The following is a 12,068-nucleotide window of genomic DNA, read 5'->3' as shown; positions in this document are numbered from 1 at the left end:
CCCTTCATGTGCCACAATAAACTTTCGGTTGCTCATTACAAAAGATTTCTACCCCTCTAGAATTTGTCTTACTTAGATGGCAGCTATTCAATTACCCACTGTACCTGGGAAACTAAGTTGCCAGTTTCAGGCATGCATGAAATGTTTGCCCTAACTTATGGAGCAAGTTGGAACTACTAGGAATCAATGTCTCTCCAAAATTCTGGTTTAATACAGTATGTTATCTTTGCTATCTACTCTCCATTTCAGAATACAGTGGTACCTCAGGTTACATACGCTTCAGGTTACATACACTTCAGGTTACAGACTCCGCTAACCCAGAAATATTACCTCGGGTTAAGAACTTTGCTTCAGGATGAGAACAGAAATCGTGCTCTGGTGGCGCGGCAGCAGCAGGAGGCCCCATTAGCTAAAGTGGTGCTTCAGGTTAAGAACAGTTTCAGGTTAAGAATGGACCTCCGGAACGAATTAAGTACTTAACCCGAGGTACCACTGTACTGTTCTGGGCACATCTGGTTATGTAAATTATTTTACAACTCCTCAAACTGACAGTGGCCACGTTCAGACAATTCTATCTGAACCTTTTGCTCAGATATGTGGTTCTCTTCGCCTCGCCTTTGCTGCAATTCTCTAGTTAACCATCTCTATTGAGATGAAACTATGGTTAACTGCTTTGGAACATGCCGAGAAATTAAATCTGCTTCAAATTGTGGCTTAACAAGTATGGCTTGTTCCAAAACTGGTAACAGTTTCCTTGGCTCGCTTGGACAAAATGAGAAACTATGATTGGAGATCATGTTAATCATTGCTCTGGGGAAACACAGATAAATTCAGGTGGAGTCTACACATATATAAAAAACGCTGTGAATTTTTTTACCACATATATATATATATATATATATATATATATATGCAGGTTTTGGTGTCCTCGGGTGTCTTCCCGTGTAAAAGTTGGGGTGTCTAGGCGACGTTTCGACGAGGTCTCACTCGTCATCTTCAGGCTGGTGCTTTCGGCTTCTTGTTACTGGAACAGAGCAGGATCTCAGTGTTTGAGTTCCTATAAATACTGTTGAGGAGGTGTGGTGTATAGCCTCCAATGTTCTGGGCAGAGAGGAGGTTCCCAGGCTAGTGTGCCTTTTCTTCTTTTGTTCCTTAATTACTTGAGGGATATCTTGAGTGATTTCTTGAGTGATTTCCTGAATCCCACTTAGGTGGGTCATTAGGTGTGGATTAGTTGCTAAAGCCTTCGTGTCTTGAACTCTTGAACTTTGTGAAGAGTTTTTCTGAGAAGATGGCTGTACTGCACTTGGCTGTGCTCTGGCTTGGCTTCGTGTATAGGGGCGAGCTGTGGTTTTGTGGCCTGTGCCAGCCAGATCTGTGTAGGGATTGCAGGGGGGTGCAGCATCCGGAGGTGCCACCCTGGTTTGGCTACTGGATGGTGTCTGTAATTTATCTGTGGAGAGGGTCTGGGTTTGGGTCTGGGTTTGGGACGACACATCCCGCTTGCCAGACATCTGGAAATTAGCCCTCCCCACAAAATCTGACACCAGATCCAGAGGCACACAGAACGCCATCACCAATCAACCACACCAGACCCAAACCCAGACCCTCTCCACAGATAAATTACAGACACCATCCAGTAGCCAAACCAGGGTGGCACCTCCGGATGCTGCACCCCCCTGCAATCCCTACACAGATCTGGCTGGCACAGGCCACAAAACCACAGCTCGCCCCTATACACGAAGCCAAGCCAGAGCACAGCCAAGTGCAGTACAGCCATCTTCTCAGAAAAACTCTTCACAAAGTTCAAGAGTTCAAGACACGAAGGCTTTAGCAACTAATCCACACCTAATGACCCACCTAAGTGGGATTCAGGAAATCACTCAAGAAATCACTCAAGATATCCCTCAAGTAATTAAGGAACAAAAGAAGAAAAGGCACACTAGCCTGGGAACCTCCTCTCTGCCCAGAACATTGGAGGCTATACACCACACCTCCTCAACAGTATTTATAGGAACTCAAACACTGAGATCCTGCTCTGTTCCAGTAACAAGAAGCCGAAAGCACCAGCCTGAAGATGACGAGTGAGACCTCGTCGAAACGTCGCCTAGACACCCCAACTTTTACACGGGAAGACACCCGAGGACACCAAAACCTGCATTCCTGTACCCGTGAAAATCTACGAAAGCATATATATATATATATATATATATATAATTTGCTATTAGCTCACTAGCACCATCTAGAGTAACATTTGTATAATGCACTTAAAACACACTTAAAATGTTATTTTATAGCTGAGTCCCATTTCATATATCAGCTTATTTAGTCAGAATCTGACTGTCTGAAATGGTTCACTACATGCATGAAAGAAAATCTATGTTGCGTATTCACACAGCATGCACAGAAAATCCAGAAACTAGGGTAGTGCAAAAGGAGGATTTATTTACAGACCTATACATCATCCTGGTAAATCACGGCATTAAAATAAACCCCAAGTTGCGCTTTCACTTCTTACATGCTCAACTCACCATAGGATTATTGTACTTTCCCGATTTCATATAGTGAGTATTATTTCAATCACATTCTCAATGTGGTTGACAGCTGAAATGATGCACATAGGATAGCCTATTAGTTCCTTTGGTTAACATGGCAAAAACCAGGAATGGAGAATCCATGACCTTCCAGAGGTTGTTGGACTCTAAGTCCCATCAGCCCCAGTGAGTATGGATGACGATCAGGGATGATGAGAACTGGGAGTCCAACAACATACAGAATGCAGCAAGTTCGGCATCAACACTGGGAGGGCAGGAAGGAGGAGGGACTACCTGAGAAAGCTAGACCCTCAACATTCACTGATGCACAGTCCAATGAATGCAAGATTCGGAACTAATTGCTGTCAATGGGCAGGTGGGTGAGCTTAAGTAGCAAAGAAGTTGGATCAATTTGAGCCTGCTCCATTATATATATAAAAAAGGTCCTTTTCCGAACCTCCATCAAAATGCAAAATATTTTTTCCTTGTCTGGTAAGCCTCTGCAAAAAGGGATACAACAACAGGTCCTCCGTTGGATCACAGATGCCTACAAGTTCTTTCTACCAAATCAATATTTGTTCCCCAATAAAAATATTTGCTCTAATATAAAAAAGGGCTTATTGCAATTAAAAACTCTGTAGGATTGTAAAATCCCATCCCCCACAAAAAAAAGACCCGCACCAAAAGTTGAATATGTATAGCAATCAAAGATCCTGCCTATAGTGTCAACAAAGGGGTTGTCTCATTCCAACTCATCTTCATCTTTGGAAGCATAGATAGCCTGGTTCCGCCTTTTAATTTTCTTTGGCCCACCCTTTCCTTCTGCGCTTGTGTCACTTAGCCGCTTCAAGGCCGTTTCACTGGGGATCACCTCTTCTGGCTGGTTTGTCTCACTCGATTTCTCCAGTTCATCACTTTCCACAGTATCATTCGGAGACACGGCCATGGAACCTGGCGTGACCCGGATGTCGGAAAAAGTTGCTGAGACGTCAGAAGGGTGGTTGGCAGACGAGTCCACTGGGCAGCTGCCTGGCTCTTCTTCATCATCGCTGTCTTCATCCAGTATTATTTCATCAGGGTTGATAGAAGAGGACAAGCCAGAAACGTCTGTATTATAGTCACTGGGCTCCTCTGCTGATCCAGTACTGTCTACCTCCTCCTCCTCTTCTTCATCATCATCATCATCTCCATGCTCCTCCCTCAGTTGTTGGATTCGGCCATTAATGTCCAAGAGGCCAAACCGGGCACAGAACTCGGTCGTCTGGGGATTGATTTGATGAACGGGTTCTCTGTGCTCCTGGGATTTGTTTGAGTTATAACAGGGAACTGTGGTACTGAAGTTATGTGGAACCTTAAGGTCGTGGTTCGCCTCTTCCAAAACCGCCTTGATGTCTTCTTCTGTGACACTGTAGTCCCATCTACAAGAGGCCAAACACAGGGAGGTTCAAGTAAGGCTACCCACCTCTCTGCCCCTTACATCTGAACAGCTTCAGGACAGAGAAAAGGAAGTGCTTCCTCACACAGGGAATTAACTGATTATATGGAGTTCTAGGGATGGTAATGCCTCCTAACTTCAATGGGCCGGATTCAATTATCCCAGCATGCTAGGGGAATCCAGCGCAAGGGAGAGTTGGGAGTAGTGCAATCAATATCTACTCAGAAGTCCTATGGATTCAGTAGGGCTTACTCCCAAGTAAGTGGGGTTAGGATTGTTGCCTTAGTTGTTGTTTTTAATCTGACTGTTTCATTACTGCTCTGTTGTATTGGTGAGATGTTGGCAGAGGAGGCATAAGGGGTCAAAAAGCAGCAAATAAATAAAAATACACAGACAACACTCTACATACTTTGCATGGAGTCCATTGTTTTCAGGCATATTCCAGGAATTTGGAGACACATTAACAAGATTGTTAGTAGCTTTAAGAACAGCAATCCATTCAGGGTCATATTCCAGGCAGTCAGATGCACTTGGGTCGTGTTCAATCTCTACAATCTTAGAAAACATTGGGAAATTAAGAAGACCTCTTTGTCCTCCATAACAGGCAAGACTTGGCTGTGAACTTAAGGCACTGGCACCTCAGATAAATCTACCCTTGCCCTTCCTACAGACTGCACTTCTCCCATGAAGCCAGGCTGGGAAACAGGGGTAGGGAACCTTCTGCAGCCCAAGGGCCACATTCCCCCACAGGCAACCTGGGGGGGGGGGCGCATGTCACTAGTGGGCAAGGCAAGAGAAAAGCAGGTAAAGCAACAGAGGCGGCTCTTACTTTGTACAGTAAGCCACAAAAGCCAGACATTTATCCACACAACTCTCCATCCGCCTGGAGGCTTTGTCACAGTTCAAGGACACATCCATGCTATGCAAAAACACTCAAGGAGGGTGGAGAGGGCTGCAGCTTCGGGAAAAGGTTCCAAGGTGCAAACGGAGCATCCTGGAAGATCATATCTGGCTGACCATTTCTCCCCCTTTTACAGAAGATTCTAAATACCACTGAGCCTTAGGCCTCATAACAACAGATGCCAAACAGAAAATTCAGCATGTTTTACCTGTAGGAAGTCTCTGTGGGGCAGGCATTTATCCAGGGCCAGAAATTTTGTTGCTTTTGGCTGTTTCCCACTGCCATTGGCCTATTAAGGGGGGGGGGAATACATCAACAAAAAATGGCACATGTACCAAAGTCAACATTTTGGGCTACACAACAAGGTTTGAAGCGATTTATATGCATGGACATATGAAGCTGCCTTTTTGTGAGTCACACCGCTGTTCCATCTAACCCAGCAATGTCTATTCTGACTGGCAGCAGCCTTCTATCTGAGATGGAAGTCTTTCTTACCCAGTGCCTCCCAAATCTTTGGTTGGAGATGCCAGGGTTTAAACCAGCAAAACATAAATTCACAGACAACTGTCTTCTGCCCTTCTGAAAGTACCAGAGGTTAGCTTGCCTATCAGTCATTTTCACTTATATAAAAATATCAACAGTGCAAAGAAGAGTGTGAAGTATATCATTACATGGCAGGCTCTCCAGTTTTGTCCAGCTCTATGATTCCAATCAGAATTCACTAAGGGCTACTTATCAAAACAAACCAAGGTAAATTTATCAATAGCCTGTTAAGATCCTAACCACTGTCCTGGAATCCCCGATAAGCTTATATTTGAATTATGGTATTTTGAAAAAGATTGTAATAGAGCACAAGTAAGGAACCTGAGGATGCTGTTGGACTCCCTATCAGCCTCAGACAGCATGGCCAGTATTCAGTGATAATAGGGGCAGTAGTTCAAAAACATCTGGAGAGGCAGTTTCCCCACCGCTGCAATCTATTACATATTTTGGAAGGCTGTTTGCTTACATGTTCCCTATGCATTTGAACCCCTCTTAAGAGATTATAAACAAATTTTGCATAATAACTCCTGAGCTCAAACAGCAGCTTTTTGTCTATGTTTGGAGACAATGGGACGCCATTTAGAATCAATATGACAGAATGAACCTTTCTCAGACTTCTCAAGCAGTGCCAGGTGCAAGCTGAGCACAACTGGCCCCCAATCCAGAGCAGTTTGTTATTTTGAAACTACTGGCAGGTATCAGGTTTCCTCCACTGAAGTTTCTCTGGAGCTCCAGCGTCCGTTAAAAACAACAATGGTGGAACACAACTGCACACATAAATGTCAACAGAGGCACAGCAAAACGCTCCAATTCTTTTACCTGGTGCTGCATGAAAGCAGCAAACTTCACATGTAGGTGTGCAGCGAACCAATAGGTTGGTTTCAAGTGCTCCAGAAGCTCTGAAGCAGCAGGACTTCCCAATGTATTACTCTCCACTTCTTGGCGGAAGAAGGATTTTTTCCTAAGCAGCAATTTCTTGTCTCCATAATGATATATACTTCTGGGCCAGTCGTGGGACATAAATACATCCATAGGCTGCTTTAGCTGTTGAACCAAAATGAAAGCAACACAAAATGAGATAAGACGGCTGCTGTTGTGAATAAAGGAAACACAGCACAGGATCACAGAATCATAGGATGTCAATTAATTTTTAGGGAAGAGGGGAAATGATTAAGTGGGCTTAACTGCATTAGTTTCAATGGGTCTGCTCTGAGTAGGACTAATGAAGATGATTGTTCTTCTAAGTTTTGACTTACTGTACTGGTTTTTTCTTTTTGATTTCTTCTGTTAAGTAATGTTTTATTGTATCTTGATTATATTTTCAATATTATATTTTGCTTGTCAACATAGATTGTATTTGTTTTTGTTAACCGTTTTATTTATCTGTTTTATTTTTAAAGAGCCAGCCAGTTCAGCAGGACCTGCTGAGACTTCCTGGTGTTTCTGCAGCTGAATGCAACACCAATGAATTATTATTATTATTATTATTATTATTATTATTATTATTATTCCCCTGCCTTTTTTCCCTGAAAGGAATTTAAGGTGGCTTAAAGATAAAATCAGAACAGCTTTAAACACGGGGCAGGGGGCGGGACAATAATTAAAAAACAGTTAAACATTAATTCTCATCCCTCTGCCTAGCCGAGAGCTGCTGAAGAAGAAATAACATAACTAGAAACAACATAAAACCCATTTTTTAAAAGGTGTAAGCCCGTTTAAAGGCTATTAGAAGATCTGGAAAATTAAAAGGCTGGTGGCAGAAAACCTAGTGACAGAAAGATTGGTGCCACACAAATCTCTTGAGAGACTGTTTTGAAGTTGGGATGCCAGCCCTTATCCCTGTGGTGCCACCCACTTTATCTCAGATGGTGATGAAAGTACTTGAAGGGGAGGGGCAGGGCTATGAAGAAGATCTTAACATACGGACAGGTTGATATGAAATTGGATTTACACTAACCTGCTTGAGCTTGAAGACTTCAATGTTTCTTACATGGTAGACACTTCTTATCGTTTGCTGGTTGTATGGTGGATACTCAAAGTGACCTTAAGCAAGTTGAGAAACACTTAGCTGAATAAAAACAATGACAAAAAGGAAGACTTCCTAATTGGCTCCGATCCCCTGAAACAGCAGCATTGTGGAATGGGTGTTATATTCAACCTTCTTTGAGAGTTGCACAAGTGTGCTTATCACTATACTACAAGGCCAGTTTCAAGGTGCTAATGATAATTTATAAAGCCCTATACAACTTGAGATCTAGAAGCTTGATCACAGAATGCAGATGTACTATAATTTTAACAGATAGTATTATTTATGCATTTTATTTGCCCTCATTTTATTGTACTGATTGATGTTACTGCTTTAAGATTAAATGCACTGCACACCACCTTGAGATTGCTTTCAAAAGAAGGCAGGCTAAAAATATTTTAAATAAGTAAACGTAACAAGGAATTTAACTTCTTCCTATTTCATTCAATGGATATTTGGCTTTAGTGCCGTCAATTGAACAAAGACCACACAACCTTACTCTGACATCCTCAAGAGGCAAGTAACAATTTTTCCTATTTTACTGAAGTGAAAACTCAGTACCCAGGTGAGCAGGGATCTGAAATGAGGCCCTTTGCTGATCACAAGGCAGTTGAGATAGAATATCACTACAACAAGCCAACAGAAAGGTGCAGAGAAAACTAGATGGACATTCTTATGCTTTTTCCTTCTATCTGTATCTTATACTTTCCTCACAGGAATCAGAGTAGTGTTTGGGCCTCACAACACCACTTTGAATTAGGCCGTGGTAAGAAATAGTTATTTGCTCCAAGTTTCTCAGCTAAGCATTTTAGTCAAGTAAAAAATTAAAACTGGGTTTCCTACATCCAAGAAAAACCCTTGATCCATTTTGCCACATTGATTCCCTTCAGCACTGCCGCATCACAGGGATAATCAAGACCTGTTCAGATGTACCAGTAAACTAGGGTTCTCCAGTAAAAAATATGCTGTGCTGGGCATTGGAACCACATGCTCCCTTTTCCCCTCCTTCAAGCAAGAATGAAGATTAAAAAATGCCTACTTTCAGTTTTGAATAAGCTGCAGTTTCCCACTACATTTAAACTCAATAACCTAACTGTGGTTAGTTCACACAAACAAACATCAAACCATGGTTTCAGATCCTGATTCATTAGCCACAGCTTCCCATGGCGTCAAAACCAGGCTTCAGAATCACCTACCAGCAACAGACGCAACTCACTCTAGTGCAATAAGTGCTACAGCCGAAAATGAAATTCAGATTTAAAACGAGAATCTGCAGCACAACCCCATCCTAGACATACCCTTTTTGTAATCATGAGATTTGAAGATGCCAGAGAGTCCACCAATTCTCACCCCGCGATACTTTACCACTCCAGCGTAACCTGAAACAGGAAAAAAATATGTAGATCAGGCTAAGAAGTAGAAGACTGTCCATGAAAACCATGAGCAGTACATAAAGTGGTTACTGATTCCTAAGAATGTGCTGTATTTCCTTCATAGCAAAGAAAAAGGTTGCATTCTGTAATGTGTGTAGGGATAATAGTGTATTTTGGGCTACAGTCTGCTGCTCACTATACTGGCCACACAAGGTCAGAAAAAGACAGAATTGGACCTAGATATTTTGCTGTTGCTACACTGAAAACTTTCCAGAACAGCTATACAGGCTTACACTGAAAACATTCCAGCAACAAGAGTATACAACTTCACCTGCAAGATACTGACATGCCTAATTTTGGAGGGAAAGAAGAGCAGTCCCCCGCTATAAAGCTGAACTTCAATCTAAATCATCAGCCCTATGCTTGTGCATCCTAGGCTATCAAAACAGAAAGCAAAATGTTAATACCAAGGTAGTAGATGTTTGGTGCTACCCATCCGCCATATGGTAGCTCTTGCAAGTGATTGGAGGCTTCGTGGTTGCCCCCAATAAAGATGGTCAGGACAGGAGCTTTCTTCTCTCCAGAATAATACCTAGAACACAGCCAAAAGCCAAGGTCTTTGTCACTGGTATTAAGGATCAGCATTTTCATGTTTCCTGATCAGAGGAATCAGGCCTATAGGTTTACATGCATGCACATTGTATCATACATTGCTTCTGATGTGCAGCTGGGGAGGTAGAGATGGCTACTACTGAGCAGAAAGTGCTCATAGGAATCACCAAATTAACATGAAACACATAAAGCTAACCTATTTAATTGCACCTGTCAGTAGGACATGAAGTGGAAGCTGGAGCATGCTTAGTCAGAAGTTAAGTCCCACTAAGTTCCACAGTCAATCCAACTAAGACTGACTAAGCCACGTATTTCACCTCAACTTGGGGCGCTGGATTTAGTTAACACACTACAGTATATGGATAAAAGGAGTGCATAGACTGAAAAGGACAGTGGGGTTTTCCCCAAGGCCAATCAACTTCCTCCATCTGCCATCCACACGTTGTGTGTGAACATCTTGCAGGGGGGAAACCTACACAAACCTGTTGACTTCTACAGAAGGTGGAATCCTGCATGATCAGGATTCCAGTTCCTGCAGAGATCTGTAGCGCTTCTCTTGCAGACACTCACCTGTGGATGTCAGGAGCAGAGAGAGAAAAAGCTGTGTAAAATTGGGATTGGGGTCAGTGGTGTGGCCCTGCCATCCTGTTATGTACTGAGTTGAACACGTCCTTTCCTCTCTCAGGGCTGGTCTTTCAGGAAAACTTGACACTTGGTTAATACTTTGCTATTCGCATATGGAAAACCTGGTGAAAAAGCACACCAAGAAAAACCTCCCCTGCTTTATGCTGTAGCCTTTCCTCCTACGGGAGCTGCATTAACAGCCTACCAAGGCATAAAACACAAATTATATAACATTTTACACGCGCGCACACAATGCTTAACCAACTCCTCTACCACCCCAACAGTCAAAAACCCCGCAAAGGACCTTGCACTCTGCGCGTGCTCAGAGGCACCCTTCCCTCAAATGGGTTCCGGGGCGGAGCCTCCGCGGAATTCGAAATCCTGCTGCCTCTTCGCGGGCGACTCACCTGGCGAAGCCCCCCAAGCAGCGGTACTTGGCCGGCACCGCCATGCAGCGCAGGTCCGCCGCGTTGCGCACGGCCTGGAAGTCCCCGGCGCACAGGAGCAGATCCGGCGGCGCCTGGCCGTGGCGCTGCTCCAGCAAATGGAGCGTCTCGTACATCTTGTCAAGCGCGCCATGGCAGCAGCCGGCCACCGCCACCTTCATCTTCCGGCCTCGGCGCATGCGCCCCGGCGGCGGCAGCCCGGCCTGCGCAACGCACGCGCCCTCGACCGTTGCTTTCTCCGCATCGCGAGGCAGCCGGAGGGCCCCGCCCCGCCCCGCCCCGCCCCCTGCCGCCGCCGCCGCCGCTGTTGCTGCGCATGCGTCTCTCTTTTGCTCTCACCGAACGTTTGGAGGTTGCGCTAGTATTGCGACAATGTCCCGCCGAATGATTTTTATCATCGCCAGGATGCTTCCCCCCCCCCCAATACCTATGGTTTTAACGTGGTTTCAAGGAACTTTTTGGTTCATTTATTGTATTATTATTAATCATCATCATCGTTCTTTATTACTCTTAATCGTTATAAGGAAACCAGTCTCGTAATGGCACATATTACGATATTTTATGTGTTATCATTTCATATTATTATTATTACTATCTTCACCATCATTCTATTCCTTACCCACCCTTCCGCAATTAGGTGGGCTGCGACACGATCAAATTAAAATGCAATATATCAGAATCGGTTTAAACAAAGGGAAGGTTAGAATGTTGAATCCAGCTCCTCCTTAGGAACAGCCTTCACGTGGAAGTGCAGCGGCGAAAGAACAATGCAAGAAGTAAAATGCCATCAGAAATTTCAGTTCAAGCCTGCAAGTGTCTGACGTGGGAACGGTGGGTGTGGGCAGATGGAAGAAGGAGGGTATTTTTCTATAGCCAATAAATGCAATTTCCAGGCAATTTGACTCGGGATTCAGGATCAAGCCTGGTTTCTAAGCGTGCTTAGAAGTAAAACGGGTTTTCCCCGGGTTGCCATGCGTTCCGATTTGTCACTAAGAAAAGGGTTTTCCCTTGGGAAGGGGGAAACCGCTCGGTCCCACTCTTTCAAGAAGCAGAAGTGTGGACACGCCGTTAAGTATGTCCCGTTTAACTGCTTGGAGATCAGGCTTGTTCTTGAGACAATTTGCCTAGAAATGGCATTTACTGGCTACAAAAACATATCTGGCCACATCCACCCTTCACATGTCAGACTCTTGCAGCATACCCTCCATCACTTCTCCTTTGAAAATAAGGACGTCCCATTCCATAATGATAATTTTACTAGTTGTACCCCACACATCTTACGGGGTTGCCCCAGCCACTCTGGGCAGCTTCCAACAAATATAAAACATAATAAAACATTAAATATTTTTTTAAAAAACTTCCCTATACAGAATTGTCTTCAGACGGCTTGGGGGTCAGATAACCCCATACCCTCCAGCATTTCGCCAGTGAAAATAGGGATATCCTACCTTACCCTCCAACATTTCTCCAATGAAAATAGGGAGGTCCTAAGGAAAAGCGGGACATTCCAGGATCAAATCAGAAACTAGGATGGCTTCTCTAAATCAGGGACGTCTCTGGAAAATAGGGACACC

At 43.9% G+C, this 12,068-nt stretch overlaps 1 protein-coding gene and 1 long non-coding RNA gene across 2 annotated transcripts in view; both read right to left on the bottom strand.

The window, feature by feature from the left end:
* Positions 1 to 220: 220 nt before the first annotated feature.
* Positions 221 to 12,068, bottom strand: part of LOC310684892 — a 36,023-nt gene continuing 24,175 nt past the window's right edge. The window contains exon 2 of the long non-coding RNA XR_014514936.1: positions 221 to 373. This is a non-coding gene — a long non-coding RNA (uncharacterized lncRNA). The remainder of the gene's footprint in view (positions 374 to 12,068) is intronic.
* Positions 2,426 to 10,764, bottom strand: DBR1 (debranching RNA lariats 1). Its single transcript, XM_083455440.1, has 8 exons — positions 10,456 to 10,764; positions 9,280 to 9,404; positions 8,738 to 8,818; positions 7,371 to 7,456; positions 6,233 to 6,457; positions 5,079 to 5,159; positions 4,379 to 4,524; positions 2,426 to 3,952 (listed from the first exon to the last, which is right to left on the bottom strand). The coding sequence occupies exons 1-8, from the start codon at positions 10,671 to 10,673 to the stop codon at positions 3,277 to 3,279; spliced, it is 1,638 nt and encodes a 545-aa protein (XP_083311566.1). The 5' UTR covers positions 10,674 to 10,764; the 3' UTR covers positions 2,426 to 3,276.

This window comes from Podarcis tiliguerta (assembly GCF_965153285.1).
Source record: "Podarcis tiliguerta genome assembly, chromosome: 8".
NCBI classification, from domain to species: domain Eukaryota; kingdom Metazoa; phylum Chordata; class Lepidosauria; order Squamata; family Lacertidae; genus Podarcis; species Podarcis tiliguerta.
This window is presented reverse-complemented; position numbering and strand designations above follow the sequence as displayed.

What these genes read in the sequence shown, in the direction of transcription:
- DBR1 (XM_083455440.1), bottom strand. Translation starts at nt 10,673, where the DNA reads ATGCGCCGAGGCCGGAAGATGAAGGTGGCGGTGGCCGGCTGCTGCCAT. An exon ending in ACCAAACATCTACTACCTTG is followed by an intron (nt 8,819 to 9,279) that starts GTATTAACATTT and finishes TTCCTGTTTCAG; the next exon opens with GTTACGCTGGAGTGGTAAAG. An exon ending in ATCTCATGATTACAAAAAGG is followed by an intron (nt 7,457 to 8,737) that starts GTATGTCTAGGA and finishes AACTTGCTTAAG; the next exon opens with GTCACTTTGAGTATCCACCA.